This window comes from Cygnus atratus, chromosome 22, assembly GCF_013377495.2.
Source record: "Cygnus atratus isolate AKBS03 ecotype Queensland, Australia chromosome 22, CAtr_DNAZoo_HiC_assembly, whole genome shotgun sequence".
In the NCBI taxonomy this organism is placed as follows: domain Eukaryota; kingdom Metazoa; phylum Chordata; class Aves; order Anseriformes; family Anatidae; genus Cygnus; species Cygnus atratus.
In genome coordinates, this window is record NC_066383.1 from 371,308 (window position 1) to 398,386 (window position 27,079).

The window sequence follows — 27,079 nt, forward strand, 5'->3', positions numbered from 1 at the left end:
CATAAACTAGGAAACCACCCCCAAAACGCTCCTGGTTTTGAGGCACAGAACAGAGATGGATAAGCAGATGAAGTGAAAGCAAGTATCCCACAATGATAACCTAATGCTATCACTGCGTCCTTCAACCGCTTGTTTCACAGTGACCAGCGAGGGAAAAAACAAACAATACTGCCCACTCCCATCTGAACCATGACATCAGACTCCTCAGCATGGAGATACGGATGGGAAACGACTCAGCAATGCTGTTTTCTGGCATTAGCGAGACCACTAGAAAGGGGAGTATGTTCAAAACTAGTGCTAGGGAATGATACTCTGAAGCGCTCAAGAGAAGGTTAAACAGGCTTCAAATTTTACACACAAATTATATGCTGATATGCCAAGTGGATACAACTCAGAGCATTCTTTTGCTGCCAAACCTAAATATAACTGTCGCCTGTTCTGCTCACGATGACAAGCCCCATCCATCTCACTGCACGCAGTTGTTTATTACCACTTTCTACACCACCTAAGTGCTGGCATTCGGAGCTGGCACCCACAGCTGTGCGCAGCTCTACGTGGGATCAGATGCATTTAACCGACACACAGCAGAAAAACCTACGGCATGTAACAAGCTACAGGGGAACTTCTGGAAAGGAATCCATCCAGAAATCATTGAGTACTTTTATTTTTTTTTTCCTAAATAAGCTTGTTTCAGCAATCACCTCTAGCCAAAATAACGTGGTTGCACATACTTATGATATAGTTGTGCAGTTTGAACAATGAGCTCAGTAGAGCTGGAGTACCTGTCATGCCTGTATTGAATAAAAACAGCTGGAGTGCTAATGTATTCGTAAGCCTTGTTCCATAGAAGAACTGATATCCAGGATCTGGCTGTTCAGGTGCTAGCTCATCCGATATAAAGCGTTTCTTTAGAGTGACTCTGGCCCAAAACTGGGCAGAGCTGATCTTTACGCTGCTGAAGGAGGGGAAACATCACTTTGACATTACCAGTGACAGGGTGTCGGCAATCAGAGCTTACTTGGATAGCAGCTGATCCCTCAGCACCAAAGTACTGAACTCAAACGGATTTAAAACTGGGAGACACTAAGCCTGGCAGTTACAGAAAGGTCCTGCCAACTCCCACGGTGTGCTTTTATTCCACTAAGGTGATGGTGATGAGTAAAAACACCACACTTGAGGGACTTCTGCTGTACGCATGGCCAGAGCCTCACGTTACACTTCCACCTGAGAATGGCAATTGACATAGCCAGAACTGAGGAGCAACAAAACATCCAGTGTCTGCGGAACGCAAACAAACTTTCTAGACAAGAAGTGGACAGCGTTCCCCCCTCACGGATGAGGTGGGACAAGTGACAGCATGGGATGGGGCTGGGAGACGGCCATGGGGCTCTGCAGAGACCCCCCAGGGGCTGTGGCAGGGCCCAGGAACCCGCTGCCTCCAGAGCGGCGCGAGGACAGGGCTGCGCCTCGCTTCGGCACGCGGCAGCTCTCCTATTTTGTCCTTCCGCTCACACAGCGGCTTCCAAGTCATTATTCCAAGTACCAAAATACCACAAAAGCCACTGAAGAATCCACATGAAACACATCTGGTCTTCAAACAAATCCATTTATTAGTTTGCATTTCTTTCCACAGAGGTTTTGACTACACTCACTCATTATTTAAAAAATTCTTAGAGAAACCCATTTAAAATGTTTGGTTTTGCATGTTTATAGGACTTTCTTTTTAAAGATACAGAGGTCAGTGCAGTTCTTTGTATTACTCTACTGGCTTGAGTGAAGTTTCAAGACAGCAGTTCAGCTTTTCAAGCTTAAAAAACCACATTCTGACGGAAACTAGCCATGGGCGTATCCAGAGCAGAGCATGTGTGAATAGGAATGGAAAATCTCTGCTGCAGAAAACACATTTTGCATCAGTTCTCAGTGCCAAAATCCTACAAACCATAATCTGACTTAGAAATCCGCACCGCCCTAATGTAAAGAGCTGGACATTTGGAACACGTATTCTGACTTCTGATCAGGACACAGCGATGTGCCAAAGTGAGCTTGCAAAGAAGAGAGAACTACAAAAATGTAAATTCCTCTGCAACCACAACAATCTAGAAAATTTTAGTGCAAAAGCACCAAAGAACAAAAATCAGTTTTGAATCCTAATGTAATAAGCATAAATCACACTTCTCTTACTGGCTTTGTCCACAACAGCAAAATGGGTATCCACATTTCAGTAGCTTCTACCTCTGGCAAGCCTCCATGAGCGGTAACAAAAGCATATAGTGCTAATTGAAACAGAAGACCAAGGGATTTCATTACCACAGTGGTGAAACCTGCTTCAAGATGGCTCTTGCTGCAAATAGCCATGGTAGCCAGCTATTAGATACACTAAATCATCAAGATTCATTTGTGCATGTTCACAGTTCAAAAAATTGCCAGATTTAGTCCAAATCAGCAATAACACCAGGTATTAAGTGGAAATAGGCTACTTCTGGAACTGACAGTGGAGTGTTCTAGTGGCGCACCACTCACCTGGCACGCTCATGTTTTACTGAGATCCTCCTGTTAGAGGTGTCTCCACCTCAGCCAAGGAACTGTCTGCTTTTTGTGCAGTAATTCAAGGACAGGACAAGGCACGGGTCCTCTCTGTGTGTGGAGAACTCGGTGCACACAGAGGGGACAGCCCTAAGCAGAGATGGGGCATGGGCCCCAAAACCTTGCTGAAACCCACATACTAGGCTGTGCCAACCACCGGGCCTTTCTCCTCCTCCTCACCCAAGCCACAAATGCAGCTAAGAAGCCCCTGGGGTAACACTGAGCCGTGTCCTCAGTCCTCCCCGCTCCCCTCTCCCATGTCCTCCTTCCGTTCCCCAAGCACAAAGGGATGGAGAGGTCCCAGCTCCCAGCTGCGCAGCTCCCCTGCCAAGCAGCAATTCAGGCTCCCCTCTGGGGTAGGCAGCTCCAAGGGACAACTTGTTTCCGAATCAAGCAGTCAAATATAGAACAGGGAGGTGAAAATTCAAAGTTCAGCCACTGCTAATGACCCATCTGGGAAGAACATCAGTTGCACAGGATGGAACACGTTCTCCCCTTTCTCTTAAGAAAAAAGTGCAATTAAAAAATTAAATATGCTTAAAACTGGAAAACAAGCTATTAATTACAGCATAACACATACAATGTGTTCCAAATTACGGCCAGTTGTACACATCTTGATGACTGCTGTTACACACACTGCCTTGAAAACAGACAATTGGCTCATAATGAAACGGTAGCTCTCTTTTCCCCTGCGACCATCTGCGACATCGGTCCTAACAACACAAGCCCAGCTCCACCTGCAAGTAACACCTTGTCCCCTTTGCACTATGGGGATGAAAGATTTTAATCCTATTTTAAGCTAAATATTAAAAACTAAAACCATGAAAATGAATAACTTTTCTGTCTTCTGTAATGGATTAATTCCGACTCAGCTTCTTCAGATGTAAACTGGAGGGCAGCTGCCGATTTTAATAAGAGAAAATTCAAAGTATGATTTAAAAGACCCCAAGTTTACCAGTCAAACTGGTCCAATATGTCTGACTTTCAGTCCTATTTTTAGTCATTACAATAACCAGAGATTTAGTCAGAAGCCTGGAAGGACATTCATTAAAAAACTAATAAAAATCTAGATTCCCTACTACTACACAGAATACAGATTTTCCCTTATTCTATACAAGAATCTTCTTTCTCATGCAAAAATATATCCTGCGCTAACAAAGGCTGACCAAACTGCTACTGAAGACCTGAAGAATGTCAAGTACCAGGTTTCACAAAGAATTGTGTTTTGAAAGCAAAGCTGCCATTCTAGTTCATTGGCATTCTTAAGAGAATGACAGGAAATGCAAAATACAGAAGACCTGATTAAATCCTATTTGAGAAACTCTCCTTTGTATTATTCTACGTGGAATGGTTCTCTATCGAAGCTGAAGAAAAAAAAAAGGTTTAAAAAAAAAAACACAGTGCCCAACCTGCCTCACATTCTAGAGACCATCAAATGAAGAGATCGATCAAGGTGAGTTCTGGAGGTTCAATAACTCAATTATTCCACCCCACAGGTTATTGGCACTGCTCTGAGACACTCACTCTCTACTTTTGTTTGCCCCACACAGCCTATAAAGGAAGGGCTTCTGGCGAAGGCCCTGACCATAGGTGCAGGTTTTACGTTACCTGTTATTGTTCCGACAGTTTCGGCAGCTGATGCACTCGGAGGGGTCAGCCTGCGGCACTGCCGTGTACATCCCACCGCCCTGAAGCAGGAAGATTCAACAATCAGTGGCTGTGAAAGCATACAAGAGACAGTCACGGAGAAAGGAGAAGGCAGTTCAGTGTCAGCGGGTGCCCCAAGACACTTCATTTCCAAACCCTAATCACCTTATCAATCTTCAGATCCATGTCCCGTAATACGGCATGGCAACACTGAGCTATTATACAAAGTCAAGCGGAGAGCTTATGCCAGCATGTGTGTCAGAGAAAAGTAAATAACTGTAGTTTAGACAAGTATGCGGTAATTTCCCTGGTCTGTTTTCAGCTTAATATGCTCAGGTTTAATTTAATAAACACACTGTAAATATGTTTATTTTTAACACTGATGACAGACATGAAAGCAAATTGCTTTTCATTAGCAAACTGTGCCCATTTGGGGAGACAGAGTACTAAATTTGCAGGGCTGATGTCACAACATAAACCCATCCCACTTTCCTGTAATTACTCCGATTAGATCAGTTTACTTCGCTACACTGATTTTTGAAACATTTAATATTTTTACAGATGGGGTAATTCCTTAGCCAGCAATGACTCTGGGTGAGAGGGATTTTGTGTTGTTAGTTTTGGCTAGAGGGGCCATTACAAGCAAGTAAAATGCCCAGATTAACACATACCTCATTGTTAAAGCCTAGGCGGACACCGATGTGAGAGCCATTTGAAAATGGTGCCGTGGAGCCAGGCTACCACAGCGTATTTTGGGAAGGGAGCAAGTCTGGGAAAGCTCACTTGACTTTGGAGATCTTAAACAGTAGGTAAGGGTAAGGGCAGCTTACGCAAAAACAGGGCTAGCCTTAAGTTTTTGAGGCTGCTTGGTCAGATATGGATCACTGAGGAAATGCCTAATTAGTCTTGATTTCCATCCTGGCCAGTTTTTCTCTTCCTCATTCAGCCCAATCAATGAAACAATAAAGAGAGTCCTAACGAGAATGAGAACATCCTGTTCCTCTGCTGTGCCTCATCAGCGTGCCAGTCCGAGCTCTTCTGTGTGGGAATGGATCGCCGTACTCAACTCTGCACAACATGGAGGGGAAAACCAAAAAAACCAACCCAGTCACTGCTCACAAGACGGCATACTGTGACATTTCGTGTTTGTATCTTGTGGCACAGGGTTTTGCAAAGGAGCTCCAAGTCCAGAGCCCTGTGTTACCAAGTGCTCCGCACAAGACCCCTATTTCCATGCCTCCGAGAAAAAAATTAGGAAGGACAAAGCAGCAACGCAAAGTCCCCAGCGCTGTGTGGCAAGCTTTCTTACGGGCTGGCTTTCAAATGCTACAAAATCTTCCCTTCCTGAGGGCTTGTGCAGTTTGAAACTTTTGAGAGTTCACCAGCTGGGGGGTGGACAGGTCAAAAAAACATGGTCTGGCCTCGGTTGCTCCTTAAAGCAACCAAAAAGCAGTCCTATTTGTTACATGAGCAAACCAAAGACAAAATCAGGTGAAGAACTAACTGGTCTAGCCTCAAAACCAGAGTTATCTGAAGTGGCAACTACTGTGCAAGTGCTAAGTTGTTGTTCAATAAAACGAAGTACTTGTGTTCAATTACTAACACAAACAATAGCCTCTTTTTTTTTCCCTCCAAAACCAGCATGCTGTTTCTCAGACTTTTGAACTTTTTCTTTCAGTTTTCCTGGGCAATGTTCACAGTTTTGAGTAAGTTTAGTAAGTTTGAATGCAAGCCATCTGTTTCCATAGACAATAATGAAATCATTATTCTCTCTTGGAAACAGGACACATTTCAGCAAATGAAGTATTCTTCCACAGCATATAAAGGCTGGATCACAGACTTAAATTAGTTTTTAATTTTATTTTATTATTTTATTTTATTTTTTTTAAAAAAGGGAGCCTGTCTCAAAAGTCACAAACAAGGGACTTAAAAAAAAAAGCAGTCTTATTACATTGCTGCATTTCAAGATGTATGGGACATTTTATTTTCTGGAAGCTCCTGCTACATTCGTGCTTTGCCATAATTAATAGCATTGCTTAGAGTTACAGATCTGAAACAGGTGGGGGAAAAACGGGTGATCCATAAAGCTGCAGAATAAGCAGCTATAATTAAATCTATTTAACTTGAAGATTGAGAAATACCATATGTACAAGTAAAGTATCTCAACCCAGTACAAAAGTATTCTCAGAGCTTACATGCTGTTAGGAGGAGGATAGAGGCAGATTTCCCAGAGTAAGAGGAATTCTTGCTTGTCATCTGATATTCTCAAATGAAAACCATGATGTTTGTATCAGAAATATCAGCCCAGTTGCTTCCTTTGGGAAAAGTCATTTAGTGGAACTGGCTGTTATCAATGGATGAGTATTTCCCCACCCAAACTAAGCCTGCTTCTACAAACTGAGTAAATCCCAAGGTCTAGGCTGAGCCTTTCACTCCGTGTAAGAGCTTACATTCACAAGGTGGTGGGTATGTTTGTAGTCCACGCGTGTCCTGGACAGGGAGTTGGTGTGCCCCGGGTAAAGTCCAGCTCCTCCGTTCACAATCCCATTAACTCCGTTAGCAACTTTATGATGGATGTGCGGACATCCATTGCTGAGGCCACCGTTGCTTATAAAGTTCCCATGGATGCTGCCGTTGACACGACTTGTGCCAGGTAAGGTCGTGTACTCAATCCTTTGCCCGTTGATATCTGCCCCTTGGTACAGATAGCCAGGAGGGTCATATTCTGCAAGAGACCCAGGCATTATTACAGCAGTTCTGCTACAGAGAGCATATTTATTGCCAAATTAAAAGTTTAACAAGCGTCTCTAAGAAACAAAAGAATCTCATTTTCTCTTTCTGCAGCTTTTGTAAATTAACTGTAGTATCTAAGTGCTTAGTATACAAATGTAGAAATGGAAAGCAGCCATATCCTGGAGAACAGACCAGGAACATTGGTCTGAAAGGGCTCAGTCAGCCAGTCCCGTTTTTAGAACGTTCTTTGCTGGACCATCTGTATAATCAATAGATCCTTCTGCTATCTGTTATGAACTACTTCCAGAAAATATTTTTGGGCTGCAATTGAAGACACTATCTTATCTTGCAAGTTTTGCTTAATTTCTCGTTGTCAGAGAGTAAGGACATTTAAAAATAAGCACGAGCTATGGAAAGAACAAGGCAGGCTGATTTATGCATTAGGAACAGAAAAGACTATAAAGAACCTCTGTTAGTTCAGAATCGTTTAGTGGTCATAGAGCACCTTGCAAAGGCTGCTTAAGCTCCAGTGCATCTGCCCAAGGCTCCTACTTGCAAACTGGCAGGTTTTCCCTATTAACACCTTTCTGGAAGACCAATACATTGAACCCACTTTTACTGTGAAGGGACTAAGCAGTAACACAGGACTTGTCCTTCTAGTGCATTAAGTTCCTTCACTTTCCAGATACACACAGGACAGGGAGATAGACAGATGTGGCATTTAAGTCTCTGCATTTTAACTACTTAGGATTACACAGAAGTTCTGTCACTGCAAACAAACAGAAATCCACGCAGGTTCTTAAGGACAAACAGAAGCTGAAGAACTCTGTGCACTGGCATTTCACACACCACTCTTTAGATAAAACTGCAGCACAACCTTACAGCAATGCAACAGGGCAGTGAGCATCAGTGCAAGGAAACGGAGACATGGCTGCTCTCAAATATTCACTTAAGGCACATCTAGAAAGCACAAGTCCCTAAATAAATGCCAGTTGGCTCTGAACATGAGGATCCCTGTTCATAAAATTGTAATATGAATGCTACTAATTTTACTCTGATAATATTTTTGTCTTGAACACTGAGATGAAAGGAAACCAAACATAACTCACTCTGCATGGTGTTTTGTTGACGGTTTTTCCACAGGCACATGGCAATGAAAACAATCAGAATAAGGACCATCACTCCAAGGACACAGCCCACGATCAAATACAGCATGTCACTGCTCCGAACGGGGCCGTTAGAAGGCCCACCGCTGCTTCCCCCAACCCGGTCAGGGGAATTTGGTGGTGTGCTCAGGTCTTTTATTGGATATTCAGATGCTCCTGGCATGCGTTTCACTAGGTGAAAGAAGAGACAAGCATGGGTATGCTCACTAAACGAGTCTTCTAAATGGATTTTTTCATTATGAAATGAAAATAATTACTGCTGGAGTTTGAATGCTAATACCTCAAAGAGAAAGCTTCCAAGTCAATATTAAAAACTATAATGAGAAGGCCAACTACTATTGGGTAATAACCATTTGCCTTGGAAAACGGTTATTATCCAGCCTGCTAACCCTCTCATTGAGGTCACTTGAAACTTTAACGAGCAACTCGACGTATGCAAGGCCAGAACTGCACTAACTCCCAACTTGAAAGAGCGCAAATCTTTCCACTTCTGAGGTCAGGAAAAACCACAACGCGCATTTCTATCATATAACCACTGCCAGATGACCTACTTTTATCTGACGTGAACCCTGCTAACCCCATTTTCTAAACCATACTATTTAAGATGCTAAGAGCTGAACAGAAATCACAGAAAGCTAGTCTAACACAGAAATTAAGTTTACATTAATTTTCAGCACACCATAGCTCAGATTCACTCCACTTGACACTAAGAAGTAGGCTTAAAGAGGTGCCTGGCTTAAGAGTGAAGCTGGTCAATAGAGAGACACAAGCACCTCCATACAGATGTGTTAGATAAGCAGAATCCCTGTGAGCCTGGAAGAGATGTATTTTAAGGAAGAAGCGGTATGAACAACAGATTACATCTTGCCAATTTTAAAATTAGGGAGGAAGGTTATACTCCTTGCAGGAGGAAAACCAACTGTGCACACAGCCTGAAACCCTGCAGCTCCTAACCTTTCTTTCAAGGGCTTTGCTACTAACTTAACTAAATTTTGATGCTTCCGCTCCTAGAGGGCTTTTAAAATTTTTTTAAAAAAACAACATTTTTTCATAGCTCTGCATTTGAAGTTTACTGTCTGCATTTCCCCTTTACAGCCTTACTTGGTTTTAGAGATTAAAGGAGACAGGAATTCTTCGCAAAATAAATGTGACTGCCATATCTGACACTTCCAGAGAACAGTACAAACTTTGTGCCAGAGGCATGCAGGATTAGTGATGGAGGCAGCCAACATAACCATCAGTTGCTGTGGTCTGCACTTATACAATGTGTCACAGAGCCCTGAAGACATAAAACAGACGTACAAATCAATTCTGTCATCTCCGAGAGCATGGTTGTCTCCTAAGGAGAGGCTATCATCATAGCAAAAAAACAACCCAGAACAGTACTATTGCGTTAGCCAGACAAATCTACAGAGTTTTGCTAAGAGCCTTTCTTGGGAGTGCAACATATCAGTTTCCACATGCTCAAAACAATCCTAGCTATCGAAGACAAAACAATCCCACAAAACATTCCAGAAAATTACAGTCTTCATTACAGCTAACTTTTGTGCTGCAAAAAATTCAACACAACAGATATTTGATGGCACAGAACACCACCTTTCACACGATCTCACAGACAAGCAGACGCACTAGCTACGTGCTCACCTTTAGTTTCACAGATCATCACGTTGCTGTACTCGCTTTCACCACCTTCATTATAGCACTGCATTTTTATGTCATAAGATGTTTCTGGCTGCAGGTGATTTATCAAGTGCCATTGCTTTGTACCTATGAAAAATAATCAACTGCATTTCATTTACTCGTATGAGTCAGAGTTAGGTATGAGTATGTTGCAGTCTCTTTATAAAACACAGGGTATTGCAGCTTTTGTAGCTGGCACAGAAGTTTTATTAACAATTTATGGACTTTTTTGAAAGCCTAAGCATCTTGTGAAATATATTAAAAAATCTTTTGATGAATGAAGTGGTGGAAGTTCCCCCCCCCCCCCCCAAGTGTCTTTCTTCACAAAAACTGGAAGTCCCTGAACTCAAAAAGACATCTAAGTTTCCAGCATCATCTTTACATTTGAAATCAGCAGCAGTTCTGGGTATCTTTAATATAGAACTGCTCTGTTCTACCCTGAAGTGTCCCACAGCATTTTACAAACAACTCTCTTTTTATAGAATAAGCTTTCCTTCACTGCTTATTTGAAGATGGGTTATGCTAGTTATTCACCATATGCCAGGCAAAGAAGAAGGTGAAACTGGCAAGGCAAACAGAAAACAGATTAGCTGCAGACAGGAAAGACTTCACGGCAATAAGACCCTCTCCCAGTTTGCTGTCCTGTGGGATCTCTGGAAATGCACAGTACCAACTGAAGCAGCCTGTTTTCACAGTAAGGATACATCTGGGTTACTCAACTAGCAGAAACCGCAAATAATTGAACATACATTTTATTAAACATACTAGGAAACAAAATTAGACAGTAAGGCTGCCTCTTGCGCTGCCTGCCCCTGCAGAGACAGATTCCAAGCCAAGCAATCTTCTCTAATAGGACGGTTTTGTCATCTCTGGCTCCCGGCCAGCATTTCATTTAGACACCCTCCTGAAGTACTGAGCACTTCAATATAAATCACTCTCAGTTTTTACTTTCACGGGCTTGTGACAAATTTTAATAAACAGGGATCCTTTTTTTTAGTGAGTTTAATTAACTGTTTGAGCACTCCTAATCCCTCTTGGAAAATACCACCTTGAACTGTTTCCACTGTTTCTAAGAAACTGTCATACCACCTACTGATTTAAGCATTAATAAAAAATAAAGCCTGTTTGGCTGGCAGGGGCTGTCACCACGACTCCACTCGAACTCTCCCAGACCCACGCCGGGGCACAGGTACCCGTGCCCAGCCGCAAAAGCCCCCCTGGAAAGGGCAGCAGGCAGCATTGCAGGGCTCGGGACCTTCGGGAAGGGATGCGCCACGCGGTCCAGGCTCTGTCTTGTGCACTGCAGGCATCCCGAGTGACCGCACGCGAGTCCTGGCTGAGGCTGGAACCGGCCTTTTCCCTAAGGCGCACGTTTTCCCAAGATCCACAGTTCTTCCCACCCGCCCCCCTCCCCAAGCATTCCTTTCGGTAATTACTACACCAGGTTTTAGGTTTCCGCTTCAAACCATTAGTGGAACTGGAATCAGTACAGGCACTTTAACTGTCCTCTTCGTGCACCATTAGCAAGGAAAAACATTTAAACAACTGAGATCAGACTGCATTTACATTTTAAATTCAATCTCCAGGACCCTCGAAACAGAGAAACACAGAATGTAGATGCAGGATAGGGTAGATTTTTCTTTGCTTTTGCTTAAAACTGCTGAAAGATAGCAAGGAGCCATCTGAGTTGAGATTTATTTTTTTTTTTTTTTTAAATAAAATCTGATTTGGCCTGTAGCAGCATTCATCAGAAGAAAGTTTTCTGCAGCATTTTGAATGTCTCGAAAGACAAGACTTAACAGGAAACGGTAAGGAAAGCCTACGGCAAGTACTTAGCTAACACAGGCATCACAACACTTTTTCCACTACACACGCAGTCATTTCAAGATAAAATTCCCTGTCAAAAACAGACAGATGAATTCAAAGGAAACAGAGGGAAAAAAAATTAAGAACAAGTGATTTACACAAAAACGTCTTAAGTCACGTTTCTATACATATTTCACTTGAAGTGCTTCCAATCACACTTGAATTGAAAATAGCTCTTTTTTCTTCCCCCTGAAAAGCTAATTTAGGGGAGCACAGTAAAGAAAAGTTCTTGTTTAAATATTTCCACCAAATGAGTTTTTGTTCCAGGGTTTGGCAGAGCAGAGCAGCTGCTAATGGTTTCAGACTGCCACAAAGAGTTCAATACACACACATACACCCGGGGAGAAAAAATCAGAAACAAGCTAATTTCACAGCACAGTGGAGCCCACTTAAACAACTAACTGCTTAGTGTATAAGATTTATAAACACACAAGTTCTGTCTAGCGAAGGCTAAAATACATTTGCAGATGAAGCTGCAGTCTGCATAAGCTTCTTTAAAGCAAACCTCTGAGCAGAAACTCTGGATCTTTAATAGCTTTAGAGAGTGCAAAAGCTTATGTCACGCATCAAAGTACTATGCAGGGTATTGTCTAGCTGGGAAAAACGTTCAAAATAAAGGCCCATTCCCCTTGTAACGGAAATAAATGAGGGGAAAAAATAATTAACGTCATCGGGACAGAATGAGATCACTGCGTTTACTCAGCCCAAGTAATAAGGACATTAAGTAAAATATTTTTAAAAGGCTTTTCCACTTCTGGACTAATATAGACATTATCTAATAACTTCTTCCAGGAAAATGATGATCTAATATGCACAGAGAAAAAAAACTGATTAACAGGCCAAATGAAGCACAAACATACCTGCATTTGCAGCACACTACTACACCTGAGGCTAAAAGCAGCTTCCTTATAGCAGGAGAAGCAACTAAGCAAGGTAAAAGGAGAGAAGGGAAATCATACACGAAGTACTGCCTAGTTTAGAAAACCCATGCTGATGTAAATCATCTTAAAATCCATCTAGTTATAATACAGTCTGTAACAGATACACTTAATTCTGGGTTAAATCTCATCTGTGATGGTTTCCCTTTACTAAATTACTTTAACTAAACCAGTTTAAATAGAGCCACATCAAGGATTTGCAGCAGTCTAACAAGACAAACTTAAAAACACATTTAATTCTCAAGTTTCAATGTAGACGAGGCTTCAGAAGGAAAAAAACAAGTTCATGTGTGGGCAGAACTTGGTGTTATGTAGTTGAGATAGCTACTTCTGTGAAATATATTGTAAAGACTCAGTTTGGGAAAAGCAGTTTAGATTTCATATAAACACAGCCAACATGGCTACATGATGTTCTTCCCCATCAAGTAGTGTTACGAAGCAAGCAAATAGTGCACTGTACCTTCTACAATATCCCTCTTGTAGTCACTATCATTGTCACTGTCCGTAGGCCGATAATAGATATAAAATCCTTGGATGGGTGTGTTGTTGTTGCTTGATGTAATATACTAAAAGAGAATTCCAGAAGACAGCATTAGGGAAGAAAAAATTTAATTCAGTCCTACTGAATTGTCATCACTGAGTCTCTTATCACCTTGAAATATCTATTTTTTTTTTTTTTAATAAGGCTGTGCAAACAAGGTATAGAAGAAGGTTTGCATGGAAACCACGACACAAAAAAGGGCTATCAATTTGTGCAGATGTGCAGACATCGGTATGACTGACACAATGCTGAAGAGGATGACAGTTTCCTGCAGAGCTGCAGGAAGAAGAGTTCTCTGCCTCTCAACTCCTCAGACCAGCCAAAAGAGGAAGGGTAGCACTGGGACAGAGCTTGAGCTGGGGATGACACCTTCCTCCCACATCACTTTACAGACATTCAAGTAGGGGGTCTGACCATCAACAACCTGAAAATTCGAGTGATTAATGGAATGGAGAAGTTAAGACCATTTTTAGTACAGCAAGAATTAAAGTCACTCTAAAATTCAGTTCAGAATATTTTACTATAACTTTAAATTATGTAGCCTCCTGAGGAACTAGAGGTTATTTCAAGTTTATTATCCTTAACATCTCTTAAGACTAAGCTAGTAGAGCGAACTAACATTGCAAACTCCACACATTAAATCCTCCAAAGTATACTAGGGGGTTAGATTTCAAAACAAGAGCAAAGAATTTCTATGGCTTTCAATAAGGACTTTAAAGTACTTGTTTACAAAAGGCAAGGTACCGGGGAAAGGAAAGTGTTTCTCTAACATGAAACCTCTATTAGATGCAAGGGAAGACATCAGGTTTCTAAATGCAGCGCCAGTTTGAGCCATCTCTGCCTGGATTGACACAAGCGGCAGGAATTGCAGCAAATGAAGCCAACTGCTCACAACTGATGGCATTAGCAGTGGTTTGGACAGAGTGGTGCCTTCTGGTATGTCAGTGTAAAACCCTGGTGGACTAAGAAGGCTGCAGCCTTTCACTGAAGCTGCCACTTGGTGTATCTGTCATAACCCAAGGAGCGCTCAGACAAGCCCATCACCTCAAAGGCCGTGTGTGGCATCCCCAGGGAGTGGGGAGAGGAGAGTGGTGTGGAGGGAGGCTAGGAGACACCGCAAAAGGGAGCAAACAACTGACAGGGCTGCCTCCACAGAGGAAAAAGAAAAAGGGTTTGGAAATGAGGAGCAAAGGGTGCAAGAGGCACACGGCCTGGTAAGTTATCCTATTCTACCATACAAGAATGAAGTACATTTGCCCTCTTCTAGAAACAAGATCAGCTCTGACTATCAGGGGAAAAAGAAAACATCACTCACTATTCCACAATCAGCTCTTAATCCTTGACTTTTAAGAGCTTCTAATTAGCCAAAGCAGTAAAAACTGGCCCACAACTGTGAGAAGACCAGGAGCCGATGATACTCACTGTCCATTTTAACATGATCTGAGTGTCACTGATGGCTTCCGTATAAGCTATGTGAGGTCCCGTGATGGGGCGGTTGGAAAACCGGTTGGTGAAACCAGCTACTTGGTAAGGGCGAGATGCTGCACTTCGTGGGCTCTCCCCATAGTTGTTCACAGCAATCACACGGAACTTATACATTTCTCCTTTTAAGGGAAAAAAGTGAAAGAAAGAGTTATAGCAAAACAAGTACTAGAAACAGGATTCAAGGAGAGACTAAACAGATTAGGAAGTAGTTTTTGCACAACATCCAATTAGAAAAAAAAGTGTAGGACTCATTGCCACAGACTAATGTGGCCATCAGAAATATAAACAGCTTATAAAAGTGATTAGGGAAATTCACTCAAGAAAAATCCAAAGACACAGAGGCAGCCATAAGCTCAGGAAGCCCCCAACTGCTGGACACTGAGAAGATGCTTCAAAGGATACCTATCATCATCCATTCCCCCTACTCATACTCCTTTCCTAACATTTTAGGACTGGACAATGGGACAAACCAAAAACTAGTACAGACAACTTTCCCTTAATGCATTTTTTCTCTTCTTTTACTTTCTGAGTGCTTTCTAGAAGGACAATTAAGTTAAAAATAGCAATAATACACAAACCTCCCCTCCACTTGGAAAAGTATTAACTTATGGTGTGGATTTTTTTTCCACTGGGAAAGCCAGAAATCAACTTGAATTCATATGATGAACTCCTATCCCACAAAAGTTAAAACGAAGAGACAAAGAGTTCAAGTCTTCTCTCAGCAGGAGTACTCATCTGAGCAAACACAGCAGCATTAACTGCTTAAGAGGAAAAAACGTTTTTAATACCTGGCTCCAAGTTACGAACTTCCACAGACAGCTTGGAAGGAGAAATGTTATCAGCTGCAATTAGCCAGTCACTGTTTCGTCCCAAGCGTTTATACTCTACTTTAAAGGCAGTAATGGGGGAGCCACCGTTTGCTCGCGGTATCCATGTGACATAGACAGATGATTCTGATGCTGTGGAGATTGTGGGTCGATCAGGAGCTTCTGGAACTGAAATAAGAAATTCAGTTAAAAGAGCATTAGAGGCAGCTGAAACTTCATTTTCTACAACAACTGATTAGACTAATTTATGATTAAATTAGACTTTGTGTATTGACATAGAGAATCTTAAATCCTCCTATAATAACTATCCCCCTTACTCTTCTGGAAAATATGCTTGAAGAGCAGGAGTTGAGAAAATGGAGGAATTAACTACTTTACCAATGTAATAATCAAACAGGTATGGTGTTACACTATCCCAACCCATCTCTACATGGAAATGGAAACACACACTAAGTGAATGCAGAAAAAATTGGTTATCATTTTTAAAACCCTGAAATTGCCCCAGACTCAGATGAGATTTCAACCCATCTGCACTAATGAGCACTACATTGCCAAAATCATAATTTGGAAGAAATAAGAACAAAGAGCAAACAAAGCATGCAACAAATGATATACTTACTGAACTCACTTGAAGTTACAGACAGCAGTGGAACAGAGAGAACGGAAAGAGGGGGTGTTAGTAAATCTGGTTTTAACCATTCTGAGAGCTGTAAGACTTCACTGAACTATCTTACATTCATTAACATGGAGCCTGCCACTGATGAGAGGAGGAACCAAACACGGAACAGAAAGCTGACAGCTTTGGGGGCATTAAACAGGCTGAGCATTTGCAGCTGGACACACGTAAGCTGTCTCTTTGTCTGGCCCCTCTGATACTTAGCAATGTCATGAGTATGCAGTGCTCAGCTCCCCTCACCTGCATTATTAACAAACCTCTCTACTCAGCTTTGGTTCTACACAAACTTTAGACATCATATCACCTTTGAGGTCTCAGCCCAAGTAAATTTACCAAATCAGGTCAATGAGTTCAAAGGCTGGGGTGATAAAAAAAAAAAAAAAAAGGACTATAACCATTGTTTTCATGGGAAACCAAGCTTTAAAACAACAACAAAAGAATCACACCTAACTGGAAGTGGTTTTTATTTTCTTGCAATAAGAAATGAGCGTAGCCTTGAGAAGCCACAGGAGAACATTCAGAACAGAGATAATCCACTCAGAGAACTTAAAACTTTGACATGAACATCTCCCATTTCCTCTCTCCCTCTGCATCTTTTACAGTGGAAAAGCAGAGTATTTAACAAAAAGCAACTGCAGGTTTAAAAATCAGCAGCAAGAATGATACACATGAAAGACTACTTTTATCTAATTTTTTGAGAACCAAACATGCAGGTGATTCCTGCATGATATCCTTTCAAATCCTATATTCACTAGATTAGGACATGCATTTGCTAAATTCATAGCTTCAAATACCTCCCCATGGAAGCTGCACTCTGTAAGAAGTGCACTACTACTTGGTGACTTAAAGTAGCTGTGGAAACATGAGGTATCAAGGCAGCTACATAAAATGCTAGCTCATAAACTGGAATAAGCTAACCTTTCAGTTAATCCCAAAAGCATGAACTACCATCTCTTCCTCTGGAACTGCAATAAACAGAAAATCTGACAGCTTGAAGTTGCTGCTATCTGATCTCACTTACTGAAGTCCCACAAGACAAAAAAGTAACTGTCTCAAAGAGGCTTAAGGAATAAATAGGAAATAAAGAAGGTAATAGAAGCATCTAGAACAGTAATAAACACTTCACAAGTTAACTTAGATGCATCTCAGTTCACACTAACTTCTAGCACGTGGATTACAAGCAACCCATATACCTACCTCCGCTATGTCGAGACAGATCTGGAAGGACGACACCAAAATTATTTGTCCCTTCATGAATGACGGGATGTTTAGGAATGCCTACTGGTGGAGATGGAGCCTGAGTGTTTTTCGAGGATGATGTTCTTTCTAAGAAACGTTTGACATACAGTCAATCAACTCAGGGATTGGGATGAGAAAGTGCTGTTCATTGCTTCTTGCAACGCGCTCGCTCTGCAAAATCACGTGCTACAGTGCAGAGGACTAAAGCCCTGACTCCAAATCACAATTTACACAGTCAAGACAGCAATTAGGGAGTTTCTTCAGGGGAGCAAGAGAGGAAGCCTCTTCCATCCACAGTGCAAGAGTCCCTGGGCTGATATGTGACTGTGCTAACATCTTCAGTACTGCACTTTGCTTTGTGGTGGTGCTTGCTGACTGCTGCCTGGGTTTTGAAGCTCTCTCATCACAAAATCACAACAGGCAGAAAAAAGAGTACACTAAAATCCACATCTAGAGAAAGAAGTTCAATAAAAATACTATGGAAACTGTGTTTGGTTACAGCTGGACCCAGGATACTGGCTTGAAGGGACTTTTGGCCTATGTCAATACAGCCATAAGTACGTAAGTACTTATCATGACTTCACAGATTTCACAATACTACATTTTTAACAAAATTTTGAACTATCCTGTTCTTGTACAGATGTATGAAAAATATCTCTTTTTTTGTATGCTTAAGAGTACAGCCAGCAGCTTCCAAGCTTGAAAGAAAAAATTACTTCGACTGGAAACACTCTTTTGCTTGTTGTCTGCACGCAACAATCAAAACAGCTGGCTCCTGGTCAAAACCACCGAGATATTTTTACTGAAGCTTCTGCAAATCAAACCAGAAGCAGTGCTGTTTTTAAGATATGAAAACTTAAAGATGGCTGTGCAATTCAAACAGTTTCTGTTGATACTCTGTGGAGAAACCTGAACCAAAGACAGGCTGATTCCTGACCACAATTAAGCTCCTTTAAGCAACAGAAAATTTTCAGTACAAAAATCTCCACAATCACATCAAAAATAATACTATCATACATTTAATGGCCTTTACTTACCAACAGACCTGGTAACGCTCAGGAAAGTTTGCCCTACAGCTATTTTAGCTATTAGAGGCTGTTCTTCAGCAACTGTATTGCAGAGCATTTCATATACGGCTCAGCAGACAACATACAGCTGACGTAATTTAAATAAATGTCCTCTTAAAAGCCTAGGACACAGGGAGCATTGTGCTGCACCTACCTTTGCTGGTGCGAAATGTCAGCATAGCAGGCTGGCCTTCGCCAGCAGCGCTCCTCGCCACCATTAAAACTTCATACAGGCTTGAAGGCTCCAGCTCGGTGAGCCAGAGCTCGTTCTCGCTGCCAGGGACACGCACCGTGTGCCAGCTCCCCGCTGCACTGACGCTGTCGTCCAGCTGCGCAGGACAGCAACACAAAGTTCAACGTCAGCAGTGAATTACATCAAACTCAATGTAGTGCTCAAATCCCTAATTACTTTAGCACACAAATATCCAGAGGACCTCTGCAACTTGCCAAATTTCCTCATGTTTTCCTAGATCTAACTATGGTACATTTGTTGGGTGGTGCCATCTGCAAGTACTTCGGCCACAAATCAGCATTTCTGCAACTGTCTTCACAGTGCTCCTTCCGTAGGCTGCTCTTGCATTCCCTCTCCACACACACACGCTTGTTTTTGAAAAAACGGATCATTTTATCTTTCATCTAAAACTAGTGAGAGTCCAAGTTATTTTACATACTTCAATCAGCCTTTAGCTTGGGGATGTTGGGGTGTGCGTGTGTGTCATTAAAGGCTGGACCTAACGCCCTAATGAGAAAGATATGTTCCCTGAACTATCCCAGCTTTTCCTGCGCTTAAGCATTTCAAATTATTTACTGGCTGAAATGGGCAACAAAAGTATGTCTTAGTTACTTCTAGAGGCTGGAAAAGAAAAGTCAGAGAGACCAAAGATTTGGTTTTCACTAATGCATTTTTCCAAAAAACAACACTTTTAGTTTAACAGTGAAATCACCATTTAAGAAAGAAAAGAGACTGAGGGTAGTGTCTTAATGCTTGACCTTTGCAGCAAAACATTACCCCCAAATCCCAAAGAAAAAGACAAAGATTCTAGCAAAAATAAACTACTAAACAATGTAAGATTTTAATATAACATGGAAGGCAGATCTAAATGCCACGGATTATCAAAGGTTATGCCAGCGGTCTTTGTTCAAATATTCCCCTCTGTAGAGATCCCTCTTTCAAAGTTTTAATTCCCCCTAGGTTTTTGGTTTTTTTCTTCAAAAGAGAGAAATTAATAAAATAATTTATGACAAAGAAAACACTACCATAAAAAAACATGGTAAGCTCCCTACTGAGAAATGCATGAGTGAGCACATTTAATGTGGAAAGGATTGTTATGAGTGAAGGGTAAGCATCAGAAAGGTCAAATAAGTATTCAAAGCTTTCAGTGCTTACGTGAACCAGCTACCTTTGGATGAGAAATTGTATCAACAGACTTTGGCATTAGGTTTTCAGGAACTAACAGGTCAAAAATCTAAGCATTCCCTCCAGGCTAAGACAAGATCAGGATGTAGAGGATTAAAAAGCTTATGAAAAATAAAACAAACAGCTTTGCCATACAGAAAACTTCACTTGGAAGAACGGGCATAGGCATTGCTTAGTTCTGATTTTTGTCAGAACAGCTCACTGCTGACACACCATTTTTAAGGACATGACAGGTATCTGCTTAAGGAATATTAGTTCCCTTTCATATTTGGTAATTTCAGTTTAAAATAGCCTCTTTGGGATGCAACGTAGCAAATTCTTTGACAGATTAGTCTAATACTCATCTTCCCTTCTGATCTCAAGTGTACCCACAGCAAACCAGATTCAGGCTTGCTCACGTGAATGCATTTTTAACATCACTGAAGTTGTGTATAACATGCCCTGGAGCCCAACTCCCCATAGACCATAATGATACCATAAAGGAAATAAAAGCTTGGGCTCCGCCAAATAAATCTCATTTAAATCTTGATAGAACAGCATACTTGTGACCAACTTCAGTCATCCCTAAAATAAGCTGCCTGTGTGGCCACAATAAAGCTGTGGTTCAACTACGTTCTATATTCTCTCTGGCCTGACACCACATTCTTGTTAACACCAGCAATGCAACAATTATTGGTTCCTTGAGAAACCTAAAACAATGAAATCCGTCTGCTGTGGTGCACTGCTTCAGCGCTGCGATATTACCTTGCGGTATTTAACAAAATAGGCATTGATGGGCAAGCCGCCATCCCGTCCCGAACGCCACACCAGGGTGTATGTGTCCGGCTTGAGCGTCTGCGGGGGACTGAGGATGATGGGGGCTTCTGGGGCGGAGATGCTATTCAAGGGCTTTTCTGTCGCAACTGCATCGAAATGCAGCTTTGTTGGAGGCAGGCTTGAAAACGCTGTTTCCACACCAAAGTCACCATCGCTTTCGACAGTCTCCACAGGAGCCATTTCTTCTGCTTTCGTGCCAGTTTCTAAGGGAACTGTAAAGGAGGAGTCTGGTTACATCTTTGAGATGACGTATATTCGCCCCACACGGAGGGGACACTAAATCATTTAAGAACGTCATTTCCAAACAAACCCTGCTGCAAAGCCAGCTCAAGGGATCCCCACGCAGGCCTGACCGCAGTGCCCAGCTGAACCTTTGCATGCCGGCTTTCTGCTCTTTTTTTTTTTTTTTGGTGGCATTTCACAGTAGCAAAGAGAAAACCTGAAACGCAACGTCCACGGGCACGGTTTGATTACCATCTCCAAGAAATTAAGTAGCAGCAATGTATGTTAGAAGTAAAAACACAGAGCTACACTTGTGACACAAACGGAGTAATTTTAAATTAATTGCAGTTGTACAAGGAACTTTTCATGCCCTGAATTGGCGTGCACACAAGAGGACATTCTCCTACCTCAGTTTCTGAGGTTTTAGCTGTAATTTCGATCAGCTTTGAAAGCTGCACGACCCGACTATTTCATTTGAAAATTTATGCCGAGAACAAACTCAGTTTACAGGCAGATCTAACATGCAATTTAATACCAACGCATTTCTAGAAATCCTGCTCCAGCCTCCTCCAGCCTATTTACTTTGCCCGGTTTGAAATAAAAAAAAAATAGTATCAGTAGTACGAAAGAGACCATGAGACAGAAAAATACTGTTTGACTGATGCAGGGCTTGTCAGCATTCCATCCAGGAAAGGGGTGGCAGGTTGGACTTCTGAGATTATCCAGGACAAGAAAACGTCAGTGCTTCAGATGAGAGCGTTTAGGAACCAGCGCAGCCCTTAAAGGTTGCATGCTGCTATGTCAGGACTGCCAGATGTTCTTAGCCCTGTCCTTTCTTTCAGATTTGTGTAGGTTTATGTTACGTGCAGGGGTCTGGAAGGGGAAGGGAATGAAGGGAACTTGGTTTACAAAACAAACAAATTCCTTGGTAATGTAAAGCCTCGGCAGTGTTAGCCTGGCTGACTCAGATTCCTCCAAACCTCCATTAAAATACCAGCAGCAAGTGTGGCTGCTATTTTTGGCCACTTTTTAAAAAGCTGGGAAGGGAAGGAAAGTTCTCTTTTCAAATTGAAGACACTCTGCAAGCATGTGTTGTTTGTTTCTTCCTATTTGTTTAGGAATGCTACAAAATTCAGAGGCAGGAGAAGGGAACAACACAAGGAGAAGCCCCCAAAGCCAGACGTAGTTTGCTTAAAATGTCAGAAACCCTAGGACGACCTCAAAGTGAAAGGATATCTACTACTGTCAGTAAGCAGTGGGAAAGTGATGCATTGCCGCACATTAATATTGGAAACAAATGCTGTACTCGCTCGAGGAGCCAGAAGGCCTAGTGCATTGTGACGGACTCAGAGGATTTGTGGGTGGGCACAACATGGTTCGATGCCTGCTGGCATGGGGAAATGGACTGTTGTGCATGGAGAATTAGTTGTGGTTTAGGCTGGTGACAGGAGACCTGCAGTTGTTGCTGTGTTTATTGCTCCGAGAGGGGAGTCATCAACAACTGGCAAATAATCTGTATTTTGCTTCTGGAAAAACAACCCTGGGTAACAATTTCCATTAAGCAATTCAGAGCCGAGCTCTTTTTACTGAGTTTCTGGTATAATTGCTACCCATACAAACCAGTACATCAGACTTCCGTTGGCTGCTGTGTCATCGTGTAACTCCCTCCAGCTGCTGCAAGAGCATCATCCCTTCCCCCTTCACTTCTTCACGCTTTCTCCTCTTCCTCATCTGCCTAGCCCCACCTCAGAACAGAAGCGGGACTCAACTGGGTCAGACCAAAGGATGAAGTGCCCCAAGATCCCGTCTCCAACAGTGACCAGAAGTAGAATTCAGGGAAGGTTTTAAGCCCGTTTGTCTCCAGCCTTTTGTAATGCTTCAGTAACAGTATTTCTAGTTCAACAGGGTGCTGTGAAAAAATACTCCCTTGCAACCGGAGAAGCACTGAGCATCCCAAGTTGAAGCATCAGGAGAATGTATTCACAGCTTTTACTTGTATGCTCTGTAATACCCCACGTTTTATAGCTCACTATCACGTTTCCCCTTTGGGTGCCCCACTTTGAAGACAGAGCCCTCATCGTTTCACTCTCTCCTCCTGCAGAAACTGTTCCATACCCCTATGAATCCCCCTGCCAGGTTTTACAGCATCTTTTCTACTTATTCTACACCCTTCTTTAAACAGGGCTGCAGATGTACAAGCAGTTTTCAACCTGTTGGCATTCCTTTTATTTGTATGGCAGCAGAGCAACCTTTGTATTTTGTCATCAGTGCTGTCTCTGCTGTGCAAACAGATCACATTCCCAGGCATTTCTTCCCGGCTTCTTAAACAACCAAAGGATCCCCCCTTCTACGAGCTTGCTAAGTACCTTAGCAAAGGCTGGGAAAGTGCTCTGAAAATCTGAACATAGCACATCAGTGAAGTCACCCCAGCCTGGCAAGCCTTTCAAATTACCCTAAAACTTCTCAGACATGTCTGGCCTCTATAAAAGACAGCTTGAGCCTGCTTTCCAATATAACATCAACCTAACTGTAGCAAACGCTACTCTTTCTTGGGTTTTATACTAACCTGCCTGCCGCTTGGATTTCCTGGAGTGTATTTTTCTCCTTAATTTCCATTAGACAAAAGTTATTTTGAAGAATTAACAGTGTAATTAGTAGCTAAGGAAAGATACTGCCGTGCATGCAAACACCACAACTGTCTAAAAAAAGATTTAAAATAAATGTTACGCCTATAGGATGCTAAGGCTATCGTTTTACATTTTGGTGGTTTCTCACTATGATGGTGGCTTAAGTTGCCCTGCCTGCTTTTAAGACCATGCAATGGATCAGGTCATGGAACAGATCCAGCAGAAAGAAAAAAAAAATACATTTTTCAGCCAAATAATCTCTTACTCTGTGCTTGAGCAAGGCAAATTACAGAGACAAGCTGCTGAGGCAGAGAGCTTCCTAGGTTGATCCCACCACCAATGAAATGCACCGGAATCACAGCTTAAGCCTTTCTGAAGCACCTGAACGACTGACTACCTGGCACAAATTCTTCATTAGAACTTCCAAATGTTTGAGCATGTCTCCTGGCATGGATGGGAACTGTTTAAAAACCCTAACAGCTCCCAGAAACTACTTAAGTTTTATATCAAAACCAAATGCCTTAACCACCCTCTACATCATAATCAGCAGCATATTAGAAACCGATAAAAGTTAATAAACAAAACATTAAACTTGAACTTACTGCCATAAAATTCTGAGGCAAAGCAGTGGGATTTTTCTGTTTGATAAAGATTGAATTCTGGGATGATATTTAGCTTTGTTTCCACTTAGCAAGGTCCAGCAATAACTTATAAATAAAACTACATGATGGGATCACTTTCCTTAGTTTTTTTTTTTCCCCTTCCTCTAAGAGAACCTTTCAGCATCTTTTCAAATCATATAAATGAGTTTAATTGGTGATAACAAAGAACTTTAAGTATGGGACCACATATACAGAGAATCTTAAAACGCACTGACATTCAGCCAAACATCCAGAGACGAGATGCTGTAGGAACTGAAAAACTAAGTCACTTCATGTAATTAAAACCTGTACCTTAGTTCTTGTGGATGGAATTTATGAAGGGAACTTAAAATTGTACTAATATAACATTCCAATGTCAAGAAAAAAGACCTTCTTTCCCTACCTCGCCTTTAATATAAGAATTCTCTTTTCCTAGCAGCACAGCACCCACCTTGGGAAGTTTCTTAATCACATATTAGAATGCTAAGCACCATGCAATACACGCAGCTATTTCCTCTCTGCTTATCAGTTGACAAAAGAGGGAAGGGAGAAAGAGGACCATGAAGGCAGCTTGGACCCCTCTGCTGCGTTTCCCCAGGGTACCTCCACTACCTACCTTCCTTCTAATTCTTATTTAGATTCATTTCTCACCTAAATCCGTATGCTGACTACCTCTGTGCTCCATGTTATGGCACTGGATTCCATATCAGTTTTGCGCTTCAGGCTTACCAACTGTGAGGAAGGCTTCCGACATGGCAGAGCCATGCTCGTTGATGGCTTCGCAGGTATACTCCCCCACATGGCCTGGAGTCACGTTCCGAATGTGCAAGGAGCTCGACCCTGCTTGAGATGCGGTGAAATAGGCGGTAGGCTCTGCAATGGTGCTGCCCGGCATTGCTTGAGAAGGTTCCTGCGGGTTTGGATGAAGCACCTGGGAGGGGTGGCTGGTAATGAGGCCTCTGCTGTCATACCAACGGATGACGGGAATGGGTAGACCAGTGGCGTTGCATGACAGTGTAACGTCCCCACCTTCTGTCACACTGACGCTTGCTGGTGGAGAGACTATAACTGGCCTTGAGCCGCTGCCTAGGGAAAAAAGCAAAAAAGTAAGTGTGGTTAAGGAACATGTTTAATGCCAAACTGAGTCAATGCAATTAAAAAAAGAAGTCATGCACGCTTCTTGTTAATCATTTCAACTGTTATTTCTTGTCTAGATGGCACCTCTAGACTTCCTTTCCAGACTGAAGAGATCAGATGAAATTTATGCTTAGAGAAGACTTATAGAAAACCACACTGAAAACACATTACCTTTTCTATACATGAAAGGGTTGACTGTCAAGGAGGAACACAGACATGCCTGGCTTAGTCCACTCCACAGGCGAACAGGTAACAATATCTGTTCAACCAGCACATCTCACATCAATTTGAATTTAGTTACAAAATATGTCAAAAGCTACACAAAATGGCGAGAAAACAGGAACAGTAAAGATCTTGTCCATGTCTGTGTAATAGCAGAAATCAAGTTCTCCAATATTGCATAGTATCTTAGACGGAAAAGTGACCAAAAGCACTGCAGGTACCTGCTAGTCTGATACAAGCGTGTGCATTAACTCCAGATCTGAAAATCATTTTGTAAACTGAGGGTATGAAAAAGGCATTACTCAGCAGCCAACACTGCTAAGAATACCAGTTCATCCAGCACAACAGTACCCTGATTCCATTAAAGAATAACTTGTATCAAGCTCAACCAACTGATTTAATTGCAGCTGGTAATCTACACTTCAATTATCAGGTAACCACAATACAGAAACACCTACCGCTTTTAAAATTCAACTGAGAGCACCTTATTTGTAAGATTTGCCACATATAAAGGTCAGAAGCAAATAGATACATAATCAAGTTGGGGGGAAAAAATAAAGCTTCAAGGAGAAATGCTTAATTTGAGTTCTTGGAGGCCTGCAAGTGCCCCTACCTGGCTGTACATGAAGTCTCCCAGTGGACTGCACAAATCCAATCCCATTGTTTGCTACACACTGGTACAAGCCAGAATCCTCCGCAATGACACCATGGATCTGCAGGCCATTTCCCAACAGCAGGTGCCGTGGAGAACGATCAAGGGGAGCTGCATTGTGCAGCCAGGTGAGGGTCGGAGCAGGGCTTCCATGGACATCACACCAGAAATGCACAGTTGCTCCAGCAGCCACAGTTTCATCTTGCAGTCCCTTGGAAATTGAGACTGGCTCTAAAAAGAGAAATAATTTTACATTGGATGTTGATCTGAGCCTAAATCCTGGAAAATAATACTGTGAAATGTTGAACAAACTTATCCCATACAAAGGCTAAGTAAGCACCACATACTTCTAGTTCTACGCATAAGCTAAGCTGTTTTTCCCCGCATGCTTGCTTATTTTAATGGTCTTTTCCCTCTATTCCAGTGATGTTTGCATTAATATTGTTAATAAAACACTTGTATTTTCAAAAAAAATCTTTAGTAACATCCTCATTACAAAAGGTGTATTTTGTGTCAACCTATTTTCCAAGTTCCTCTAACATACACATTTCAAAAATCAAACAAAAACAGTCATGGAGACAAAAAACTCAAACACAGGAAAATCTACTACAAAGGAAGAGGGAGATTAGGAACAACTTGCAGACACACCAAGCTGGCCAAATAAATTTCTTTAGTTTTTGTTTTTGTCCTCATCCAAACATACCACCTCTACTTGCCAGCTTTTTGCTTATACACAACCTCGAAAGAAAAACATCTCTGCCACGTTATTGACACAATATCCCGTATATACTTGGCACTCCGCAGAAAAATAAATAGATCAGTTCTTGCCTCAGAGTTTGTTTTCCTTTATTGTTAAATTATTTCAGACTGCAAAGGATTTGAGAAGAGATAGTCATG

General features: G+C 41.9%; 1 protein-coding gene across 1 annotated transcript in view; it reads right to left on the minus strand.

Moving 5' to 3' along the window:
* The window catches only part of CDON (cell adhesion associated, oncogene regulated), a 35,467-nt gene that overhangs the window by 2,168 nt on the left and 6,220 nt on the right, over positions 1 to 27,079 (minus strand). Inside the window, exons 6-17 of the mRNA XM_035555761.2 lie at positions 26,144 to 26,413; positions 24,901 to 25,257; positions 20,610 to 20,893; positions 18,603 to 18,777; positions 17,340 to 17,468; positions 15,428 to 15,634; positions 14,577 to 14,758; positions 13,074 to 13,179; positions 9,774 to 9,896; positions 8,073 to 8,300; positions 6,681 to 6,955; positions 4,192 to 4,271 (exon numbers count right to left, since the gene is read on the minus strand). Coding sequence (XP_035411654.1) covers positions 4,192 to 4,271; positions 6,681 to 6,955; positions 8,073 to 8,300; positions 9,774 to 9,896; positions 13,074 to 13,179; positions 14,577 to 14,758; positions 15,428 to 15,634; positions 17,340 to 17,468; positions 18,603 to 18,777; positions 20,610 to 20,893; positions 24,901 to 25,257; positions 26,144 to 26,413 — 2,416 coding nt within the window. The remainder of the gene's footprint in view (positions 1 to 4,191; positions 4,272 to 6,680; positions 6,956 to 8,072; positions 8,301 to 9,773; positions 9,897 to 13,073; positions 13,180 to 14,576; positions 14,759 to 15,427; positions 15,635 to 17,339; positions 17,469 to 18,602; positions 18,778 to 20,609; positions 20,894 to 24,900; positions 25,258 to 26,143; positions 26,414 to 27,079) is intronic.